This window comes from Chelonoidis abingdonii, chromosome 8 (assembly GCF_003597395.2).
Source record: "Chelonoidis abingdonii isolate Lonesome George chromosome 8, CheloAbing_2.0, whole genome shotgun sequence".
Lineage (NCBI taxonomy): Eukaryota > Metazoa > Chordata > Testudines > Testudinidae > Chelonoidis > Chelonoidis abingdonii.
Window position 1 is genome coordinate 2,277,124 of NC_133776.1, and position 18,533 is coordinate 2,295,656.

At 48.2% G+C, this 18,533-nt stretch overlaps 1 protein-coding gene across 4 annotated transcripts in view; it reads left to right on the top strand.

The window, feature by feature from the left end:
* Positions 1–18,533, top strand: part of LOC116823033 (putative cation-transporting ATPase 13A4) — an 80,455-nt gene that overhangs the window by 45,739 nt on the left and 16,183 nt on the right. For 3 of the 4 annotated variants that reach the window (XR_004373308.2, XR_004373309.1, XM_032777345.2), the window contains exons 13-21: positions 1,098–1,159; positions 1,948–2,098; positions 5,099–5,185; positions 6,777–6,930; positions 8,522–8,633; positions 13,290–13,414; positions 15,402–15,565; positions 16,737–16,859; positions 17,231–17,310. Coding sequence is in view for 2 of the 4 variants with exons in the window: in XM_032777345.2 (XP_032633236.1) it covers positions 1,098–1,159; positions 1,948–2,098; positions 5,099–5,185; positions 6,777–6,930; positions 8,522–8,633; positions 13,290–13,414; positions 15,402–15,565; positions 16,737–16,859; positions 17,231–17,310 (1,058 nt within the window). In the remaining 2 variants the exon portion in view is untranslated. The remainder of the gene's footprint in view (positions 1–1,097; positions 1,160–1,947; positions 2,099–5,098; positions 5,186–6,776; positions 6,931–8,521; positions 8,634–13,289; positions 13,415–15,401; positions 15,566–16,736; positions 16,860–17,230; positions 17,311–18,533) is intronic. The other variant, XM_032777346.2, reaches the window with a different exon arrangement.

The window sequence follows — 18,533 nt, forward strand, 5'->3', positions numbered from 1 at the left end:
GGGCCAATAGACAAGCGAGGCACTGAGAGGAGCCGGCTGCCGAAGTGCTGCCAAAGACAAAACGAGGCACTGAAGGACCTGCCGCCGGAGTGCCGCCAAAGACAAAGCGAGGCACTGAAGGACCGGCCGCCGAAGTGCCGCCAAAGACAAAGCGAGGCACTGAAGGACCTGCCGCCGGAGTGCCGCCAAAGACAAAGCGAGGCACTGAAGGACCGGCTGCCGAAGTGCCGCCAAAGACAAAGCGAGGCACTGAAGGACCTGCCGCCGAAGTGCCACCCCTTTTTATTGGCCACCCCAGGCACCTGCTTTCTTTGCTGGTGCCTGGAGCCGTCCCTGACTGCCTCACCTAGACACTGATCTTCTAAAGAAGCAAGGCCACTCCATTATGTGGCTGTAGTCCCATAATGACCCTTCAAACTCTCAGGCTATATCTGCACTGCAGTCAAGGGTGTGATTTACAGCACTGTAGACATACCTGCCCTAGCTTCAATCTAGCCAGCATGCTAAAAATAGCAGTGAAGATGCAGCAGCAGGGGCTTCAGCGTGGAATGTACAAGGCTACTGGAGACCCTTGGTACATGCTCATGTTGTGACCTCATCCTGAAGTCTGTGCCGCTGGATCTTCACCACTATTCTGAGCTGTGCTAGCTAGCTGAAAGTCAGCAAGGCTACGCCTACCCATGCTGCAAAGCAGCCCCTCACTTGCAGTGCAGGCATAGCCTTAGTCCAAGACATCATATCCACACACTATAATGTCTATTAGCATTACAATCATTTAGACATTTACATGGCATGATACAGAACTAGAGACTGACCCTGTACTTTCGCACACAGGTAGTCCGTACTTACACAAGCAGTCTCAGTGACTGAGCTCCACCATCCACGCACAAATGTGTTGGTGCCAAATGCTGCATCAAGGGCTTTATGTTTTCCTCTGAATCATCTGGCAGTGGCTCAGTGCCCCATTACTCTGAACTGGTGTGGCATTTCCTGTGTTCCGAGGCAGGGATCTGTTGAAACAGATCTTGTTTTCACCCCTCTTACAGCTCATGTGTCTTTACAAAGTGAAGTTAATTCAAATGTCCTTTTTAATCTAGACTGGCACCTTAACAGAAGATGGACTGGACCTGTGGGGAGTGATCACTTTGGAAGGAAACAGGTAATAATCTTTGACAATAGATGGAGCTTGTGTTTTGTTGGACTGTGCCTGATTCAGTCTCAGTAGCTGTTCTTCACTCCACAGCCACAGGGTGAGCCCAGGGGATTGCTAATGGGGTCATTCAACAGTCTGAATTTGACCACGATCAGTGGTGACTGAAATCTGCTACTTTCAATGGCTGTTCAGTGGCCTTGTGAAATGAGCTGGTTGCCTCAGCCAGATCCTGCTGACCCATGTCATAGAATATCACCATAGCTGTCACTATTTATCATCCATTGACAGTCTCAGCAGGCTGAAGGGTCCAGGGAGGCTGTTCTAACCTTGTCCCCTCTTCAATGGCTGAGGCATGTTGGCAAGGCAGAATGGAGCAGTCTTACTGTGCCCGTTCAGGGGATACATAGAGCACACCCATTTCTAGTGCCATCCATTGAGCAATTTGCCATCGGTGGAGCCAATTTCATGAAAAATTAAATATTTTTTAAGATCAAATAAACCAAGGTAGGCACCGAGCCAGTGGCTAGGTCTGCTTTACAGTGATTCGAATTACACTGGAGATGGCTCTGCCCCTAATGTACGATGACTTGTCCAGAAGAGCAAGTGAAAGAGTGACACATGCAATACAAATGAAAGACAATCAGCTCTACCATGAGCAGAATTCATGTGGCCTGATTACCCGACAGGGGTTCAATCGGCTCTTTGTTCGTGGTGTGGTTTTATTGTGTTTACGATTAAAGGAGCTGTAGTTACGCCAGGTAACGCAGCTACTTTTATGCTTTCTTATAAACCAGCTTTCAGAAAGTCCACAGCTTCACCTCTGGTTACAGCTTGCCCTGGGGACCAATGTACGGCGTCATGGCAAGCTGTCATTCATTGATCGTTCTGGATGGGAAGATACAGGGAGATCCACTGGACCTGAAAATGTTTGAGGCAACTAATTGGGTAAAGCTCTGTTTTACTGTTGTTCTAAGATTGGGGAAAATCTCGATACTGGCAAGGTGCGGGCCATTCCTTACTGCTGCAGGTAGCTTGCTCCCAAACAGAAACCAAAGGGAAGGGTCCTCCCCTGCCCAGAGAGTAGACATTGGGGCAAAGAAAATCCCATCCTGAGTCCTCCCTTCCACAAGGAGGGCAGGAATCTCTCTCCCTGAGAAGAGCCCAGTGTTCTCACCACTCCACTATGTTTTTTTCCTCTGGTGTTTGTGCAGATCACTTGGGGTTGGTAGGTTCACAAGCCCCACCTGTATTCCCAACCTAGTTTCTTAGGCCTGGTCTGCACTTAAAATTTAGGTCAACATCGCCTTGGTATACAGGGATATGAAAAACCCACACTCTGCGTGCTGTAGCTATGCCCACCTAGCCCCCTGGGCAGCCGCAGCTAGGTCAACAGAAGAATGCTTCTGTCACCCTAGCTACCACTGCTCATAGCTACCAGCTGGGTGACTAGAAAAAATAATTTTCTGTCTGTTGATACTCACACCTTCTTGTCAACTGTTGAGAATGGGCCACATCTGCCATGATGAATTGGCCTCATTAACACTACAAAAAGTAATTTTCCCTCTCTTGATATTCACCCCTTCTTGTCAGCTGTTGGAAATGGCCCACATCCACCCTAACTGAATTGGCCTCGTTAGCACTGACCCCCCCCACTCGGTAAGGCAATTCCCATCTTTTCATGTGCTGTGTATTTATACCTGCTACTGTATTTTTCACTCCATGCATCTGATGAAGTAGGTTTTAGCCCACAAAAGCTTATGTCCAAATAAATTTGTGAGTCTCTAAGGTGCCACAAGGACTCCTCATTGTTTTTGTCCTGTTTAGGATACACAGACCGCAAGGGAGCTAAGATTATTCCACAGCACGGACCAAGACTGGGTTAGAAGTAAGCTAAAGTAGAACATCTGTCAGTTGTCAGAGGCAAAGACACACAGCAAAATTATTTTAATTCTAGCCAGTAGAGAGTAAGAGCACACACATACAAGGGTAGTGCACTGCAATATGTTTTGCTCAAGCAGGCTGCATTCTGCGACAGAGGAAGGGTATTTCAAGGGCCAGGAAACTGAAGGATGAATGTCTGTCCTACTCAAGGATGGGATCATTAACCAATATTGCAAATCACAAGGTGGAGTGAGCTACTGGAACACTGAAAGTCACAGCTAGACAAAAACCATTTCAGTCACTTAATTAATTCTTCCTCCTCATCAGTCAGTAATGCAATGACAAAACCAGCACTAGCCTCTCATGTTTCATTTCTGAACATTGTGGGAATGAAATGCTGGATTTTTAATATAAGCATGGAGGAGAAGTGAAATTTCAACCTTGGAGACATTAAAACATCAGTGTTCGTATATTCCCTCTCCCATAAGTCAAAAATATGGGACAGTCAATGAAATGGAAAGGAACATTCTGAAGCTGATAAAAGAAAATGCACTTTTACACAATCCATGGAATTCATTGCCACAAGACTTCACTGATGCCAAGACTTAGCAGGATTTCTAAAAAAGGCTAGGATAAAGGTGGGTAAAGAACATTCACCTTTATGGTACATAGGAGAGATTATTTTATTTCTATAAAGGATATAAACCTTCAGTTTGCCCATCTGTAGATGGTACATAACTACATCCAAAAAACCTTATATAAAGAATGTTAATGTTGCCTGACCCCTCTGCTCCTGTTTTCCGCTGCTTCCTCCCCATTCTGGCTATGCCCCCATGTCTCTCGCCACCCTCTGGCTCCTGCAATATCCTCTCCCCATCCCTCCCCCTTTCCAGTTCCTCACCCCTCTGCACTCAAAGTGAGGCAGCTTCCTCCTCCTCTTTGCTACTCTAGAGCCAGCCAGGGGAGCATTGAAAGCAAGTACAGACAGCCAGTCTCCTTGCTCTCTCAGTCCTGGTGCCTGGATCCACAGTGGCCCAGAGCACTGACTGCAAGGAAAGTCTCAGGATGCAGCATGCTCAGTCATTCAGTGGGGACGGTGCAGGCACATTCCAGGAGATGTGAAGGGCCAAAGGATACTCGGGCTGGATGGACTTTAGCAGCCACCTGAATAAATCTCTACTGAGCGTGTGCAAACCGTAACTTTCCAAAGGCGTAAAACTTGGCCAAATTTGGGCAGCTTTGCATGGGAGCAGCAGCAATAGGCACAGCCCTGACCCTGGGTGACCCCCTGCCAATTATCAAGTCCCTGCTCCAACCCAGGGGGCACTAGAGCTACTGAAAAAATCCTTACAGCTAATTTGTTAACATGAGCAAAACAACATTTCCCCCTAATCTCATCCCCAGGACCTGCTGAGTCTTCCCATAAAAACCACAGCCTGAGGCAGACTCCTAGCATGGAAGGTTTCAACCCAACAGTTAAAGTTTGGCAAAGTTATTGGATGGCAGCCGTCCGCCTTGAATGACAATGGCGTAAGCCCCAACACAGTTCAGTTACTCTGCGTTACGCTGCAGCATCGGGAGTGGCTAAAATGGCCCATTCCCGAGGAGCAGTCCTTGGCACAGATAATGCAGGCATAAGGCGCAGGGCCAGGTGACGAAGCTGGCACCCTCCTAGCACTTGAGCTGTGCTGTATGCTATTCTCTCTCCACTGCCCTTCCGGAAGCAGGGTCTGATCATGGGACATGTCGGGCTACCTACACCACATATAATAACATTCACCTTCCTCACAAAGGATGTTGTGAGGGTCACTAAAAGTTTGCTGTAAAAGACTATGAACGTATTGAAACGTGCTGCGTAAGTGCAAAGCATTCTTGATTATTTTGCCATGTCATTCATACTATGTCATAGAAGAGATTTGTGTCTGTTTCTCAGGAGGTATCTGCTAGGACAGGTGTGGTGCGCACTTGATTATTAATTCAGTGTTGACCATCATTCAGTGCAGAGTGTAGAATTTATCTTAAAGCTTATGAGCTAAAAGGTCCTCTTTGTCTTCAAATAAACAGGAGATCGAGGATTCCTGTGAAGATCATGTTAAGAATGGTGAATTCCCACACGCTGTTGTTATTAAACCTGGACCCAAAGCCAGCAGTGTAAGCTTTTTATCACATACACACCATCTATAATTAAGTTAAATTAGAGAAAATAGTAATTGGCTGCTCTGTTAAGACATCCTCAGTCACCCTGCCCCTTTACATTGCTTCAGTCCATCATTGTGTCTTGGATCGAAGGCAAAGAGATTTCTCTCTAATCATTATCTCATGTTATCTCAGCAGCTCTGCCATTCACTGCAGCACTAGTCCGGTCTTGAGCAAAGACAGGCTGGATTGTGGGGTGGAGATAACATACCACTGGGGCTAGTCTGGAGTTCCCAAGGTTTCTATAGGGCCAGAGTGTGCCTGGCCCTTAGGCAGAGAGCTCTGAGGGGAAGAAGGGCGCCAGGACACTCCTCCCCTCCTTGAGTGGCTGGTGTAAAGGCCAGTCAGAGTCTTGGTCCCTGTCCTTGTGGGAATGCAGGGGCTGCTGTGTCCCGACTCCCCTGGGGCGCTTGATACCCCCAAAGGGGGCAGGACCAAGGGGCCGGCTCAGCCCATGCACCTGCTAGCAGAGCTGGGCAGGGAAAATAAATGAAAAGCAAATGTCCCATTACTGCTTCAGGCCAGCACTTCCCTATGGGTTGGGTTGTGACAGCCTTACCTCCTCGGCATTGACGGCTCTGCTCGGCGCTACTCACCAGTGGGGAGAGGAGCCCTCCGTCATTATATCAGAGAGATGTATCAGCTGGGGCGATGAACCAGGCTATTCGTTCTAGTCTATGTTAATTCACAAGTGGCTGGTCACACAGATCCTGCTACTTGGGTGTTTAGTGAAGTGTTACAACTGGATCTCACTGTCCAGGAAGGTTTTCCTGAAATTCAGCTTACAGGTTTCCTGCCTAACATTTCAGTGTGGTGCTCCTGACCACTACACTCCTCATTGAACCATTCCCCTCTGCTCTGGGAGTTATCACCCCTCTGATAGATCAAACAATTGATTTTCTTCTTCTGAAGCATCAAGGCCGGCTGGGGCTGGGGTTGGAGATGGTACATTGAGTGGGGAGGGGCAGGGCTTGGAGGGGGCACCGCACATTTGCTCTCAGGTACTTGGCTGGCTGGTTGGCGCTCACATGCTCAGGATGCAGCTCATCGCTATAAGTGAGGTTGGGTAGGAATTGTACCCCAGACCAGACTGGCCGGGACCTTCGGGGTTTCTCTCCTTCCTCTGCAGCATGTGGGTGCAGGTCACTTGCCAGGACCATTTTGATGCATCTCACATCATCCTTTCCCTGCCATTGCAGGTGCTTGGGCACTGGTGAAGCTCGGTCCCTCCCATTCGCTGCCTGTGGCACATCAGTCTGCTCTCCTGCAGGCTGGGATGCTAATTCCGGTTGTTGGGTTTAGTGTGTGGGTGCTGGGGCCTATTGGCAGCCTGGGATATACAGCTGGTCACCCCAGATGCTCTGGTGGGCCCTTCTGGCCTTAAATTCTATGACTAACCACACTGCACACAAGCCCAGAAGTCACAGTTTGTGCTCGCACCTGGCTCAGCCCCAGCCCCCTGTGATGGCCCTGGGAGCAGCACAAAACCCTTTGACTTGAGGTTATAGCCTTACTGTAGCATGTAGTACCTGTGCTTCTCTCCTAGGTTCCAGTGGAAGGAATTGCCATCTTACACCAGTTTCCATTTTCCTCAGCCCTGCAGAGGATGTCGGTCATAGCTCAGGAAATTGGAGGGGAGCAGCAGGTCTTCATGAAGGGAGCTCCGGAGACGGTGGCCAAGTTTTGTAGACCAGAAACCAGTAAGTAACTTCTCTATGAATGCTCAAACATATGTGAGATGTGGCTTTTAAATTGTACAGGGCCTGCACTATGACAGGAGAGATCCTGGTTTGATTTCTGAGCCCGGACCCTTACACCCAGACTGACAGGAGTTAGAGCTTTGCCATCACTTGACAGTGACTCATTCTGCCTGGTCTGAGTGAGATCTGATTGGGTCTAACCTACCCCTGCTCAGCCAAAGGATGCCATTGAGAGATGAACAGATGGTACAAATTGGTGGCATCCTCCACAGCGGACCCTTCAAAGACAGCTCTCTTGGTTTTCCGGCCTACAGTAGCCAAGCAGTAGTATTGTGTATTCTTTGCTCTTGGCTAAAATGACCATATGATTCACAGGGTGAGCTAGTGGTTAGAGCAGGGGACTAGAAGACAAGACTCCTGGGTTCCAATCCAGCCACAGCCACTCGCTTGCTCTGTATCCTTAATCAAGTCACTTAAACTTCCTGATTCTTATTTACCCATCTGTAAAATGGCTAGAACAGCACACCTACCTCGCAAGGCACTGGGAGAGTTTATTAACATTGCTTTATCAATTTGAGAGCCTTGGATGAACAGTGATAGAAAAGAGAAGTTTTCTTACTATTACTATGCCAAGCTGAATTCATTGGGCTAATCCTGAATCAGTGACATGGCTTATCAGTAATTGGGGGGGATGGGTGCCCCCAGCCCTCTGGGCATGAAATTCTCTCCCATTCAGAGGCAGCTCCATGCTTCCAGACCACTTTAGCTCTCCAAAGACGGCAGATTAGTCATGACAGCACATTGTTCTTGTCACCGTTCAGGGCAACTGCACCTGTATTTCCCTCAGGCTTCCAGCTCCACAACTACTGCCTATCTTGGGTGCAGACCTGTGTCTCTTTCTCGCCTGACCAGGGTACGTCAAAGCTGCACAGTTCCCTGCCTTCACTGTGTATTTCCCAGCAAAGAGAGTCTGCCTAAACAGATCTGCTTGCTTTCTCTTCAGAGGCGGATCACAGAGGGATTGGCACAGACATGTTACCACCCGTCAGCTTCTATTCTTAAGGCGAAAAGCATCACAGACAAAACATTAAAAATAGGGAGAGAAGCTATACATGCTAATAAGTTTACCAGGCATCGCCCCCACCCTTGGGGCTTCTTTGTGGTTACAAGGGCAGAGCTTTGGCTTAGAACAAGTGCACAGTCTTGTGAGGCGGCAGTAAGCCCAGTCCTTCCAGTCCTCCCCTAAGGACTGGGGCCCTGTGTGGCCCAGGGTCCAGTCGGTTTGCTGGATCAGGAAGAAGGCCCTGAGTCCGTTCACAACCTAGGCTTTTATCCCAAAGTCTTTTCTTTGTTAGTCTCTGGAGAGTCTATGTACTTCTCCCCGGGGAGTGGCTTCTAAGGCTGAGAGAGGACATTCATTAGCACCACCTCCCAACTAGAGCAGGAATATACAGTGCCACGACAATGAGACAACAGGCACACAACTGCATTTTAATGCAATGTGCTCCAAAGGGATTAACCCTCATTCAGGAAGGTTGAGCTAATTCCGTGCAGTTTGCTCAGGATACTGTCACTGTTCTCTCCTGCACAGTGCCACCTGCTTTTGCCAGCGAGCTTCAGCTCTATGCAGCGCGGGGCTTCAGGGTCATCGGACTGGCTCACAAAATTCTGCAGGCAGGGAGGCAGGCAGCTGGCTTAACAAGGTAAGAAACAGACAAACTGCCACCGACTTACTGTTTCTCTACAGTCCAACAGTGCCTTAGGCTGCATGGACTGTTTCACATAGAGGCTATTCTGCACTTGCACAGTTACCAGGGTGATCAGCACCTGGCTCTGAGCACTTGGTTTCTGAGCGTCCCCACAGCAAAGTGCTATCTGTGTTCCCATCTCCTTGCTATTTGTGCACTCGCCCGTGCGTGTCTGGGGACAGGTCCCATGGCTCGGTGTGATGAGATGCCATAGGATTTCTTCTTCCTCAGTCAATTGCGGGAGAACCTGTCAGTCCAGGGGGAGGGAAATTGTGGGAAAGGCTTTGGAGGACTATCCGCACTCTCGCATGTCCTTACCTGTATCCTCCGTGCAAAGTAAGAACATAAGAACGGCTGTACCGGATCAGACCAAAGGTCCATCTAGCCCAGTATCTGTCTACTGACAGTGGCCAATGCCAGGTGCCGCAGAGGGAGTGAAGCTAACAGGCAATGATCAAGTGATCTCTCTCCTGCCATCCATCTCCATCCTCTGATGAACAGAGCTAGGACACCATTTTTACCCTTCCTGACTAATAGCCATTTAGGACTTAGCCACATGAATTTATCCAGTTCCCTTAACACATTGTATAGTCCCAGCCTTCACAACCTCCTCAGGTAAGGAGTTCCACAAGTTGACTGTGCGCTGTGTGAAGAAGAACTTCCTTTTATTTGTTAAACCTGCTACCTATTAATTTCATTTGGTGACCCTAGTTCTTGTATTATGGGAATAAGTAAATATTTTTTCCTTATCCACTTTCTCCACATCACTCATGATTTTATATACTCTATCATATCCCCCTTAGTCTCCTCTTTTCCAAGCTGAAGAGGCCTAGCTCTTTAATCTTTCCTCATATGGGACCCTCTCCAAACCCTAATCATTTAGTTGCCCTTTTCTGAATCTTTTCTATCTAGAATATCTTTTTGCAAGAGGAGACCACATCTGTACGCAGTATTCGAGATGTGGGTGTACCATGGATTTATATAAGGGCAATATATATTCTCAGTCTAATTCTCTATCCCCTTTTTAATGATTCCTAACACTCTGTTTGCTTTTTTGACGCGCTCTGCACACTCCATGGACATCTTCAGAGAACTATTCACGATGACTCCAAGATTCTTTTCCTGACTCGTTGTAGCTAAATTAGCCCCCATCATAAGTTGTATAGTTGGGGTTATTTTTCCAATGTGCATCACTTTACATTTATCCACATTAAATTTCATTTGCCATTTTGTTGGCCAATCACTTACTTTTGTGAGATCTTTTTGAAGATCTTCACAATCTGCTTTGGTCGTAACTATCTTGAGTAGTTTAGTATCATCTGCAAATTTGCCACCTCACTGTTTACCCTTTCTCCAGATCATTTATGAATAAATTGAATAGGATTGGTCCTAGGACTGATCTTGATAGTAGCTGGTTCCAACCCAAACTAAAGCACAGCTCAGGCTTTAACCTCCCCCAAGCCATACACATAAGGTGTGAGTGTGGTGGGGGTGTTGGGCAAAACATGTATAGAGCCCGTCATAGTATTCTTTCCTCAATCTGAACCTTAGAGTCCAAAAATGAGGTACTAGCATGAAGTCCTCTAAGCTTAATTACCAGCTTAGATCTGATACGCTGCCACCAATCAGATCTTAGTACCTGATAAACTCTGGTCTCCAAAACCTTCCCTGGGGCCCCAAGACCCAGACCCCTGGATCTTACTACAAGGAAAGTAAACTCTTTCCTCACTAGTGCTCTCCTAGGCTTTCCCTCTCGGGTTACCCTAGAAGATCACTGGGATTCAACTCCTTGAATCTTAAAACAGAGGCCTTTCCACTCACCCAGAGGCAATACAGATTCAAGCTCCATGAATCTAAACAAAGGGATTCCCCCTTCCCCCTCCCTTCTTTCTCTCTGTCTCCCACCACTTCCCTGGTAAGTACAGACTCAATTCCCTTGAGCCTCAACTGGGGGAAAAAATCAAACAGGTCTTAAAAAGCAAAACTTTTAATAAAAAGAAAGAAAAAAAGTACAAGTTATCTCTGTAATCTAGATGGTAAATATTACAGGGTCTTTCAGCTTATAGACAATAGGGAAAAAGCCTTCTCCAGCAGAAATACAATTTAAAATACTTTCAGCCAAATACACATTAAAACTCTACCAGCCAGGTACACGGTTGCAAATACAGAAACAATCAAAAGACTATAACAGCCTTTCTACTCAATACTCACTATTCTGAATATATAAGAGACTGTAGCAGGGAGATTGGCAAGAAACTTGGTTGCACATCTAGTCCCTTCCAGGACTCAGCGAGAACAAAGCAAACCCCAAAAACACAAACAAAGGCTTCCCTCCACCGAGATTTGAAAGTGTCTTGTCTCCTGATTGGTCCTGTGGTCAGGTGTTGCAGGTCACTGCTTGTTAACCCTTTACAGGTGAAAGAGACATTAACCCTTAGCTCTCTGTTTATGACAAGGAGCCCAGGCTAAAACTACAGTGACACATACCCTATAGCCTGAGATGATAGCGCTGCTGTGGCAAGAGTAAGCAATGAATGAGTTCAGAAGGCAGGTCTTCGAGAGTCTCCACTTGAAATCAGGATGTGGGCCTGTCTAGGCTGTGACAGGAGTTTAACTGAGCTCTCCAGCCTAACGCCCAAACTTGGTGTGCAACATATTTTGCAACAGTGTTTTGTCCTATGGGCAATATCACTGTATAATAGGGGACTGCGACAGACCCAGGCCAGTGGGGTGCAGGAGTCTGGCAGAGGGCAAATATACTGGTCACTGGGTCAGTACTTTTCTGTTCCCTGAGTGACCAGAGCAGGGGCTGCACTAGAGTAGTCAGGAACCTGCTAGAACCAATTAAGGCAGACAGGCTGATTAGAACACCTGCAGCCAATCAAGGCAGGCTACTCAGGGCACCCGGGTTTTAAAAGGAGCTCTCTCCAGTCAGATGGAGAGGAGCTGGGAGCAAGAGGCACAAGGAGCTGAGAGTGAGAGCGTGAACTGCTGGAGGATTGAGGAGGACAAGTGTTATCAGACACCAGGAGGAAGGTCCTGTGGTGAGGAGAAAGAAGGTGTTTGGAGGAGGCCATGGGGAAGTAGCCCAGGGATTTGTAGCTGTCATGCAGCTGTTACAGGAGGCACTATAGGCAGCTGCGATCTGCAGGGCCCTGGGCTGGAACCCGGAGTAGAGGGCGGGCCCGGGTTCCCCCCAAACCTCCCAACTCCTGATCAGACACAGGAGGAGTTGACCCAGACTGTGGGGAAGATCGCTGCCGTGAGCAAATCTGCCAATAAACGCAGGACCCACCAACTTATAGGAGGAACTTTGTCACAGTGACATATGGATATTGCTGGTAGTGTTTCTTGTGAAGTTGTGGGTCAAGCAGCAAAGTGCAATTCTGCTGTGAAAAGCGACCTTTAAAATGGCACCTTCTTACTCAGCTGACCTGTTCACTGTATGTGTTTGCAGAATCCAGAGTTACCAGAGTGACTGGAACAAGTTTTGGTCCTTTCCTCCAGTCAACCCCCAGATCTAGCCCACGTCTGGGGGAGAGAGCTGGATTCTGTTCTGGCTTGGGGAAGCAGCAATGTGATTGTTAACTGAGTTCCATGCAGGGCCAAATCCTGCTCTCACTGGCCCTTGTACAACTCTATTGAAGACAACAGCATTGCACACGTGAGAGTCAGGGCAGAATTTGAAGACGCAGAGGCTGAAGAGGTATAACAGAGGGTGGAATTTAACTTGCAGCATCTTTGTTGCCAGCGATGATGCATGAGCCAAAAAGAACCCAGCCTGACTTTCAGATCTGAAGTTGGATTTGCAGAGCTGGTAGTTACCAAACAAACATCTTTTTATTTATTAACTACATAAATATGATCTGGTGTCTCTGTGAGATAACATGTGTGACCCCTTTTCCCACCCCCATGCCAATGTTACAGTTACCTTGCAGACTAGAACCGTCCAGGGAACTGCAGCTCCATTTTGGTCCCCAAGGCCACAATGAAATCAGTAACAACCTCCAGAGCTAGATATACACTACACTTCATACACAGACCAAGGAAAGCACAGAGAGAAACAGGGAGAGAACAGGTTTCAGAGTGGTAGCTGTGTTAGTCTGTATCAGCAAAAAGAACAGGAGTATTTGTGGCACCTTAGAGACTAACAAATTTATTTAAACATAAGCTTTCGTGGGCTAAAACTGACTTCATCGGATGCACCTTAGAGCTTAAAAAATTTGTTTAAGCATAAGCTTTCATGTGCTAAAACCCACTTCATCAGATGCATGATCTGATGAAGTGGGTTTTAGCCCACAAAAGCTTATGCTTAAATAAATTTGTTAATCTCTAAGGTGCCACAAGTACTCCTGTTTTTTTAGGGAGAGAAAAGGGGGTCTCCTTTCAAAATACAACCAGTGCTACCTAGTGTACCAAAGCTTCCAGGTGTACGTAACTTCTCTACTGATACTGACAGACATACTTCAGGAGGGTGTTGGAAGAGCTAATTGAAAAAGCTATTTTGAATTGGAATAGGCAACATGTTGCTGATAAGCTGATTCGACATAAAAATAGGACTGAGATTCCAGAAAGATTAATAAGACAAGTCTCTTTTTTCTTCATTCTCAGGGAGGAAGTGGAGTCTGACTTGACGTTCCTGGGCTTTCTGATAATGGAAAATCGTCTGAAGGCAGAGACCAAGCCTGTGCTGGAAGAACTCAGTGCTGCCCGCATCAGGAGCGTTATGGTCACAGGTAGCTACATGGGGACATTATTTTGTGCTATTGCTTGGTCACAGACGTTGAGTAGAAAAAATAGAGTTTTCAGTCAATGGTATCCAGGAAGCAGCCACGTTAGAGTCATAGCTCCTGCCTGAACCATGTGTGTGTCCCTGAAAATTATCCCAGCCCATTCAGACAACTGAACTCCTAGTGGAGCCCTGGCTTCCCCCTCCATCAGGCCCCCTTTCTCCACAGTCCAACTGCTGGGCTGACTTACGCTCAGAATCTCTTTCCCCCTGCCCCCTGCTGTCAGGCCTCTTGCTGTCATATCTGGTTCTGCCGAATGTGCCAGTGGCTCTGTCCCACCCCCTTCTTTGCCGACACTCCCCCATGTTCCCCTTGCTCTGCAATTCAAGTGGGAGAGCGGGGTGCTGTGGGACAGGGGTGGCAGTAGCGTTACGAGGTGTCCAGTTTTCAACTGGAACTCCAGGTTAAAAAATGGACCCTGACGTGCCGACCAGGCCGCTAAAAGTTCAGTCAATGGCACAACGGGGGCCCAGGGCTAAGGCAGGTTCCCTGCCTGCCCTCGCTCCATGCAGCTCCTGAAATTGGCCGCCAGGTCCCTGCAGCCCCTAGGCCAATGGGCGGTGAGGGAGGCTCCACGTGCTGCCCGTGCCCCAGTGCCAGCTAAGCAGCTCCCATTGGCTGGGAACTGTGACCAGTGGGAGCTGCGGGGGCAGCGCCTGCAGGGGTAAGGGCAGTGCGCAGAGCCTCACTGGCTGCCATGCGCCTAGGGGCTGCAGGGACCTAGTGGCCCCTTCCTGAGAGCCATGGTAAGCACCACCGGGACTCTGCCACACACACACACACACACACACACACACACACACACCACTTGCCCCAGCCCAGAATCCCCTCCCGCACCCAAACTCCCTCCCAGAGCCCACTCCCTGCAGCCCCTCCAATACTCTGCCCTAGCCCTGAGCCCCCTCCATCACCCCAAGTCCCTCAGCCTCGACCCCACCCCAGAGCCCTCACACACCCGCACCCCAACCCCTGCCTCAAACCACAGCCCCCTCCCACACTCCGAATCCCTTAACCCCACCCCCCCAGCCTGGAGCCCTCTCCTACAGCCTAAGCTCCTCATCCCTGACCCCACCCCAGAGCCAGTTCCCCCAGCTGGAGGCCTCACCCCCCTGCCCCAGCTCTGTGAAAGTGAGAGAGGGTGGGGGAGAGCGAGCGACAGGGGGGGATGGAGTGAGCAGGGGGCAGGGCCTTGGAGAAGGGGCGGGGCAGAGGCGGGGCCTTGGGGAAGGGGCGGGGCAGGGGTGTTCGGTTTTGTGGATTAGGAAGTTGGCAACCCTTGCTGGCAGGAGAAGGACTGAGTGAGCTTTCTCATGGTACCTTATATTGCTCGTGCTTGCTTGGTTTTTGCCCCACTTTGGTACCCAGTCTACCCCAAGGCTGTGCCAGGACAATGGAGGAATTTTCCATCACTGTTACAGCAGCACCTCAGCAGTTAATTCCTTTTTATTCTTTTACCTTCTTCCAGGCTAAACCGGTGCATAGGCCCCCTTCTGACAGGGAATCCATTAGTATTTCCTCAGCTGGATTCAATCCAGACCAGATAAAATGTTCATTTTAAAGGCAGGCCTGAGCTGAAAAATTTCATCCACATCCAAAATGGCTGTGGACCATTTCTCTGTGCTGTTAAACAACTGCCATTTTCCACCCCCGAGGTGGCTGTGTTTTGACAGTGGGTGAAGTGAGCTCAGTGTATATCAAAGGGACGGTAAAGCTCTGTGGTATTCTTAGAATGAACAATACATTGTGAATGGAAGGCCATAGTATTATAAAAACACGCAGATGTAACCACTGAAATCTCACTGGTACCTTGAGTCTGTGAGATCACATGGAATTCAGGGAAAAGTTTCCATTTCCTCCAGCCTCAAGCTTTCAAATCCACATTAGACAAAACTGCAGATGAGACCCCCCCTCCCCCACCCCCTGATTTTTCTAGGTGACAACATACAGACAGCAGTTACTGTGGCCAGAGATGCTGGCATGATTTCTCAGACCAGTCAAGTGATTCTCATTGAAGCAAATGAACTGTCAGGTTCCCCCTCAGCATCCATCACCTGGAAGCTACTGGAAGAAAGCAAACGGAATGGCTACAGCAACCTGGTGAGTGCTAAATGGGCAAGTCTCAGGTGATGGGAAAATACATGGAACACTGGCATCTAGAGCATCTTAGTGATGCTGCTGTAACTCCCTGGGGTTACTCTGTACCCCTGACTTCAGAGACTGCCTTTTAGTCCCCATCTGCACTACAGAACGTGCTGTGTTGGGAAAGCGTTTAAAGAGAAAGTGATTGTTAAACTGTTTTACTCTTATCTCAGTGTATTGCCATTTTAATGAACTGGGATGGGACTTTGTTAATGCTGATTTTGCAAACCCTTCTAGACTAGTCTTGAGTATGGCTTTCCAGGAGCTATGTTAAAGGTTTGTCCCGGTCTCACTGGTAACCCCAGCATGGAGCTGAAACATGTTTCAAGATTGTTTCTTCACATGATTTGTTGTGTGGTGCAGCTGGGCCTTAGACTCTGTGAGCGTGCCCTGCCCTGACTGCAAGGGGTGGAACAGAGGTGAGCAGAGAGGAAAATCTCTGTATGTGCAAGTAAAACATTGATTAAATCAATATAAAAATACATACACAAGTGCAAGCTTAGGCTAATTATGATAAGAAAACACACACACAGTGACACAGAGACATGTGCCCGTGATGGTGTCTTTTCCCTGCTGAAGATCAGTATTACACTGAGTCCCTGACAATTGGAGGAGTGGATCCCTGTTTGACAGAGCTGGCTACTGGGCGTACATGGATGGAAGAAGATGACTGCAGGTGTCCTTGGAGAGGTCCCCAAAGTTCTGAGTGGGTCCCACTTGCCTGTAATCCAGTTTCAGCAGCATTGTCAACATCCTAGGTCCCGCATCGGATATTATTAATTCTACAGTTTACTGCCAAAGTACTGTGGCCTGAGAAGAGACAATATCTATCTAAGTTACTGACCTGGCCCCATGCCCCTAGCATCTGAGCACTTCCTAATCTTTCAGGTGTTTATCCTCACACCACCCCTGTCAGGTAGAAAGTGTTATCCCCCCATTGTACAGATGGGGAACTGAGGGGCTAAGGGACTGGCCCAAGGTCACACAGGAGAAAGGCCTCCCACCTCCTGGTCTAGTATTCTAACCACAGGACACCCTTCCTTTCTACACAACAGAGCTCCAGTGTTTGAGTGCAGCTAGGTCATCTTTTAAGTCCATCATATAGAAATAATTCTGGCTTGATTTATAGGAGACTTACATTCAGGTTGGGGGAAGATTCAGCTCTGAAGTTGGACGTAGCAGTTACCATTTTGCCATGAGTGGAAAATCCTACCAGGTCATTACACAGCATTTCAGCTATTTACTTCCAAAGGTAAGTTGTGGGCTATTTGAACTGTGGCCCTGCTCCAAGTAAATACCGGGGAGATCATTCTTAGAAGTGCTCTATACTTGTTTTGCTCACAACAGTCTAAGTCTAACCATTGCACATTTAGGATTAAGCCAGTAACTCAAACAACCTGCCAGTCCTTTGTTCCCCGATTTGTTTTTTTTACACCATATTAGCAGAGGCACAGAGCAAGTTCATTCATTGCCCTTTGCTGTGTTCAGATCCTGCAGAAGTCCCCTGTAAAGTGAGTTTTAGGATTTATGCTGCTCCCTATTCATGCTCATCAATTCTGGACTTCTTAGCCAACTGGAGCTGAAAAGCACACTAAAGGATTTTCAATCATTTTCTCCTTTCAGCTCCTGGTCAATGGGACCATTTTTGCTAGAATGTCTCCAGGTCAGAAATCCAGCCTGGTGGAGGAGTTTCAAAAGTTGGAGTAAGTTCTTTATGAAGATTCAAAGATTGAAAGTGCTGGATTAATTCACAGGCAGAAGGGGAGTCAAATGAGAATCAGCTCCTGTCCAACATCTTGAAATTAGAACTAGGAACTGTGTGTCTGATGTGAAATCCCAAATCTGATTTCCTACAAAAATATAGCTTGGGAAATATTTCCCCTAAGCCATGGAGGGGGTCTGCGATATCCTTATAGTCCCAGCTAGCAGGCCGGGCAGCCCAAAACATAACATGCCCAGCACTCAGGCTTTCCTGTGGGCTCACCAATCTCACATTTGTCCTGCTGCTTCACTGGCAAGAAAAAGAGCTTGTCTACACACAAGATTTAGGGAACTCTCCCAGTGTGGCAGCTCTGCTGATGCTGGTGGCATTCTTACCACTCTCTCGTCAAGACCTATTATGGGGTTAGAGAACACAGTAGAACAAGCAGCTAGGCTCAGTCTGCACCGGCACTAGAGGATCTAGGAGAATTTCAGAATAAACAGCTGAGGTGAGTCCAGTTCAGAAGCACACAAAATCCAGAGTCCTGGGCATGATGTATTTCAGTCACCCAGCCTGCCAGCTGGGACTTTACTGATGAACTATAAAGAATAACTTACACTAATGTAGCCCCTGTCCTGACCCCAGTTATGGGGAGCGGGGGAATCAGGGATAGGGCCTAGGCTGTAGAGGACATGGTCTGAGTTCAGGTTACATGGTCAAGGCCAGAAGCAACAGTCCATATCGGTGGCACGGTTTAGCATCAGGTCAGCATGAAGCTCAAGAAACTGCACTGCATTAGCCAAGGGAGCCAGCCAAAGCGGGATTAGGAGAAGCAAGGAAGGGTGAGATGGCAGGAGTTGAGCAGGGGACCAAGAGCTAGGCCAGGTATCAGGAGTGCGCCACAGGCTCTGTTTGCAGCAGCAAGTCAGGGCTCTGCCTAGTTGCCCAGGCAGCCTGCAGCTGTTTTCCCTAGGCCTTAAATAGTGAGCCTGGGCCAATCAGGGAATGTGGAAGGCTCCACCAGCCAGGATGTCTGTGGGTGGGACATCCAGTGGTGCTAGAACCCGTAGGAATCACCAGCTGCTATTCCCCATGTCCCCAGACTGTCAGATGGGGGTGTCAGGAGCCAGCAGACCTGGGATCCAGACCTGCAAATCCTTGCAACCCTTTCCATCTAAAGCATCAAATGCTTTGCAGACTAAGCCCCCCACACACACTAGCTCC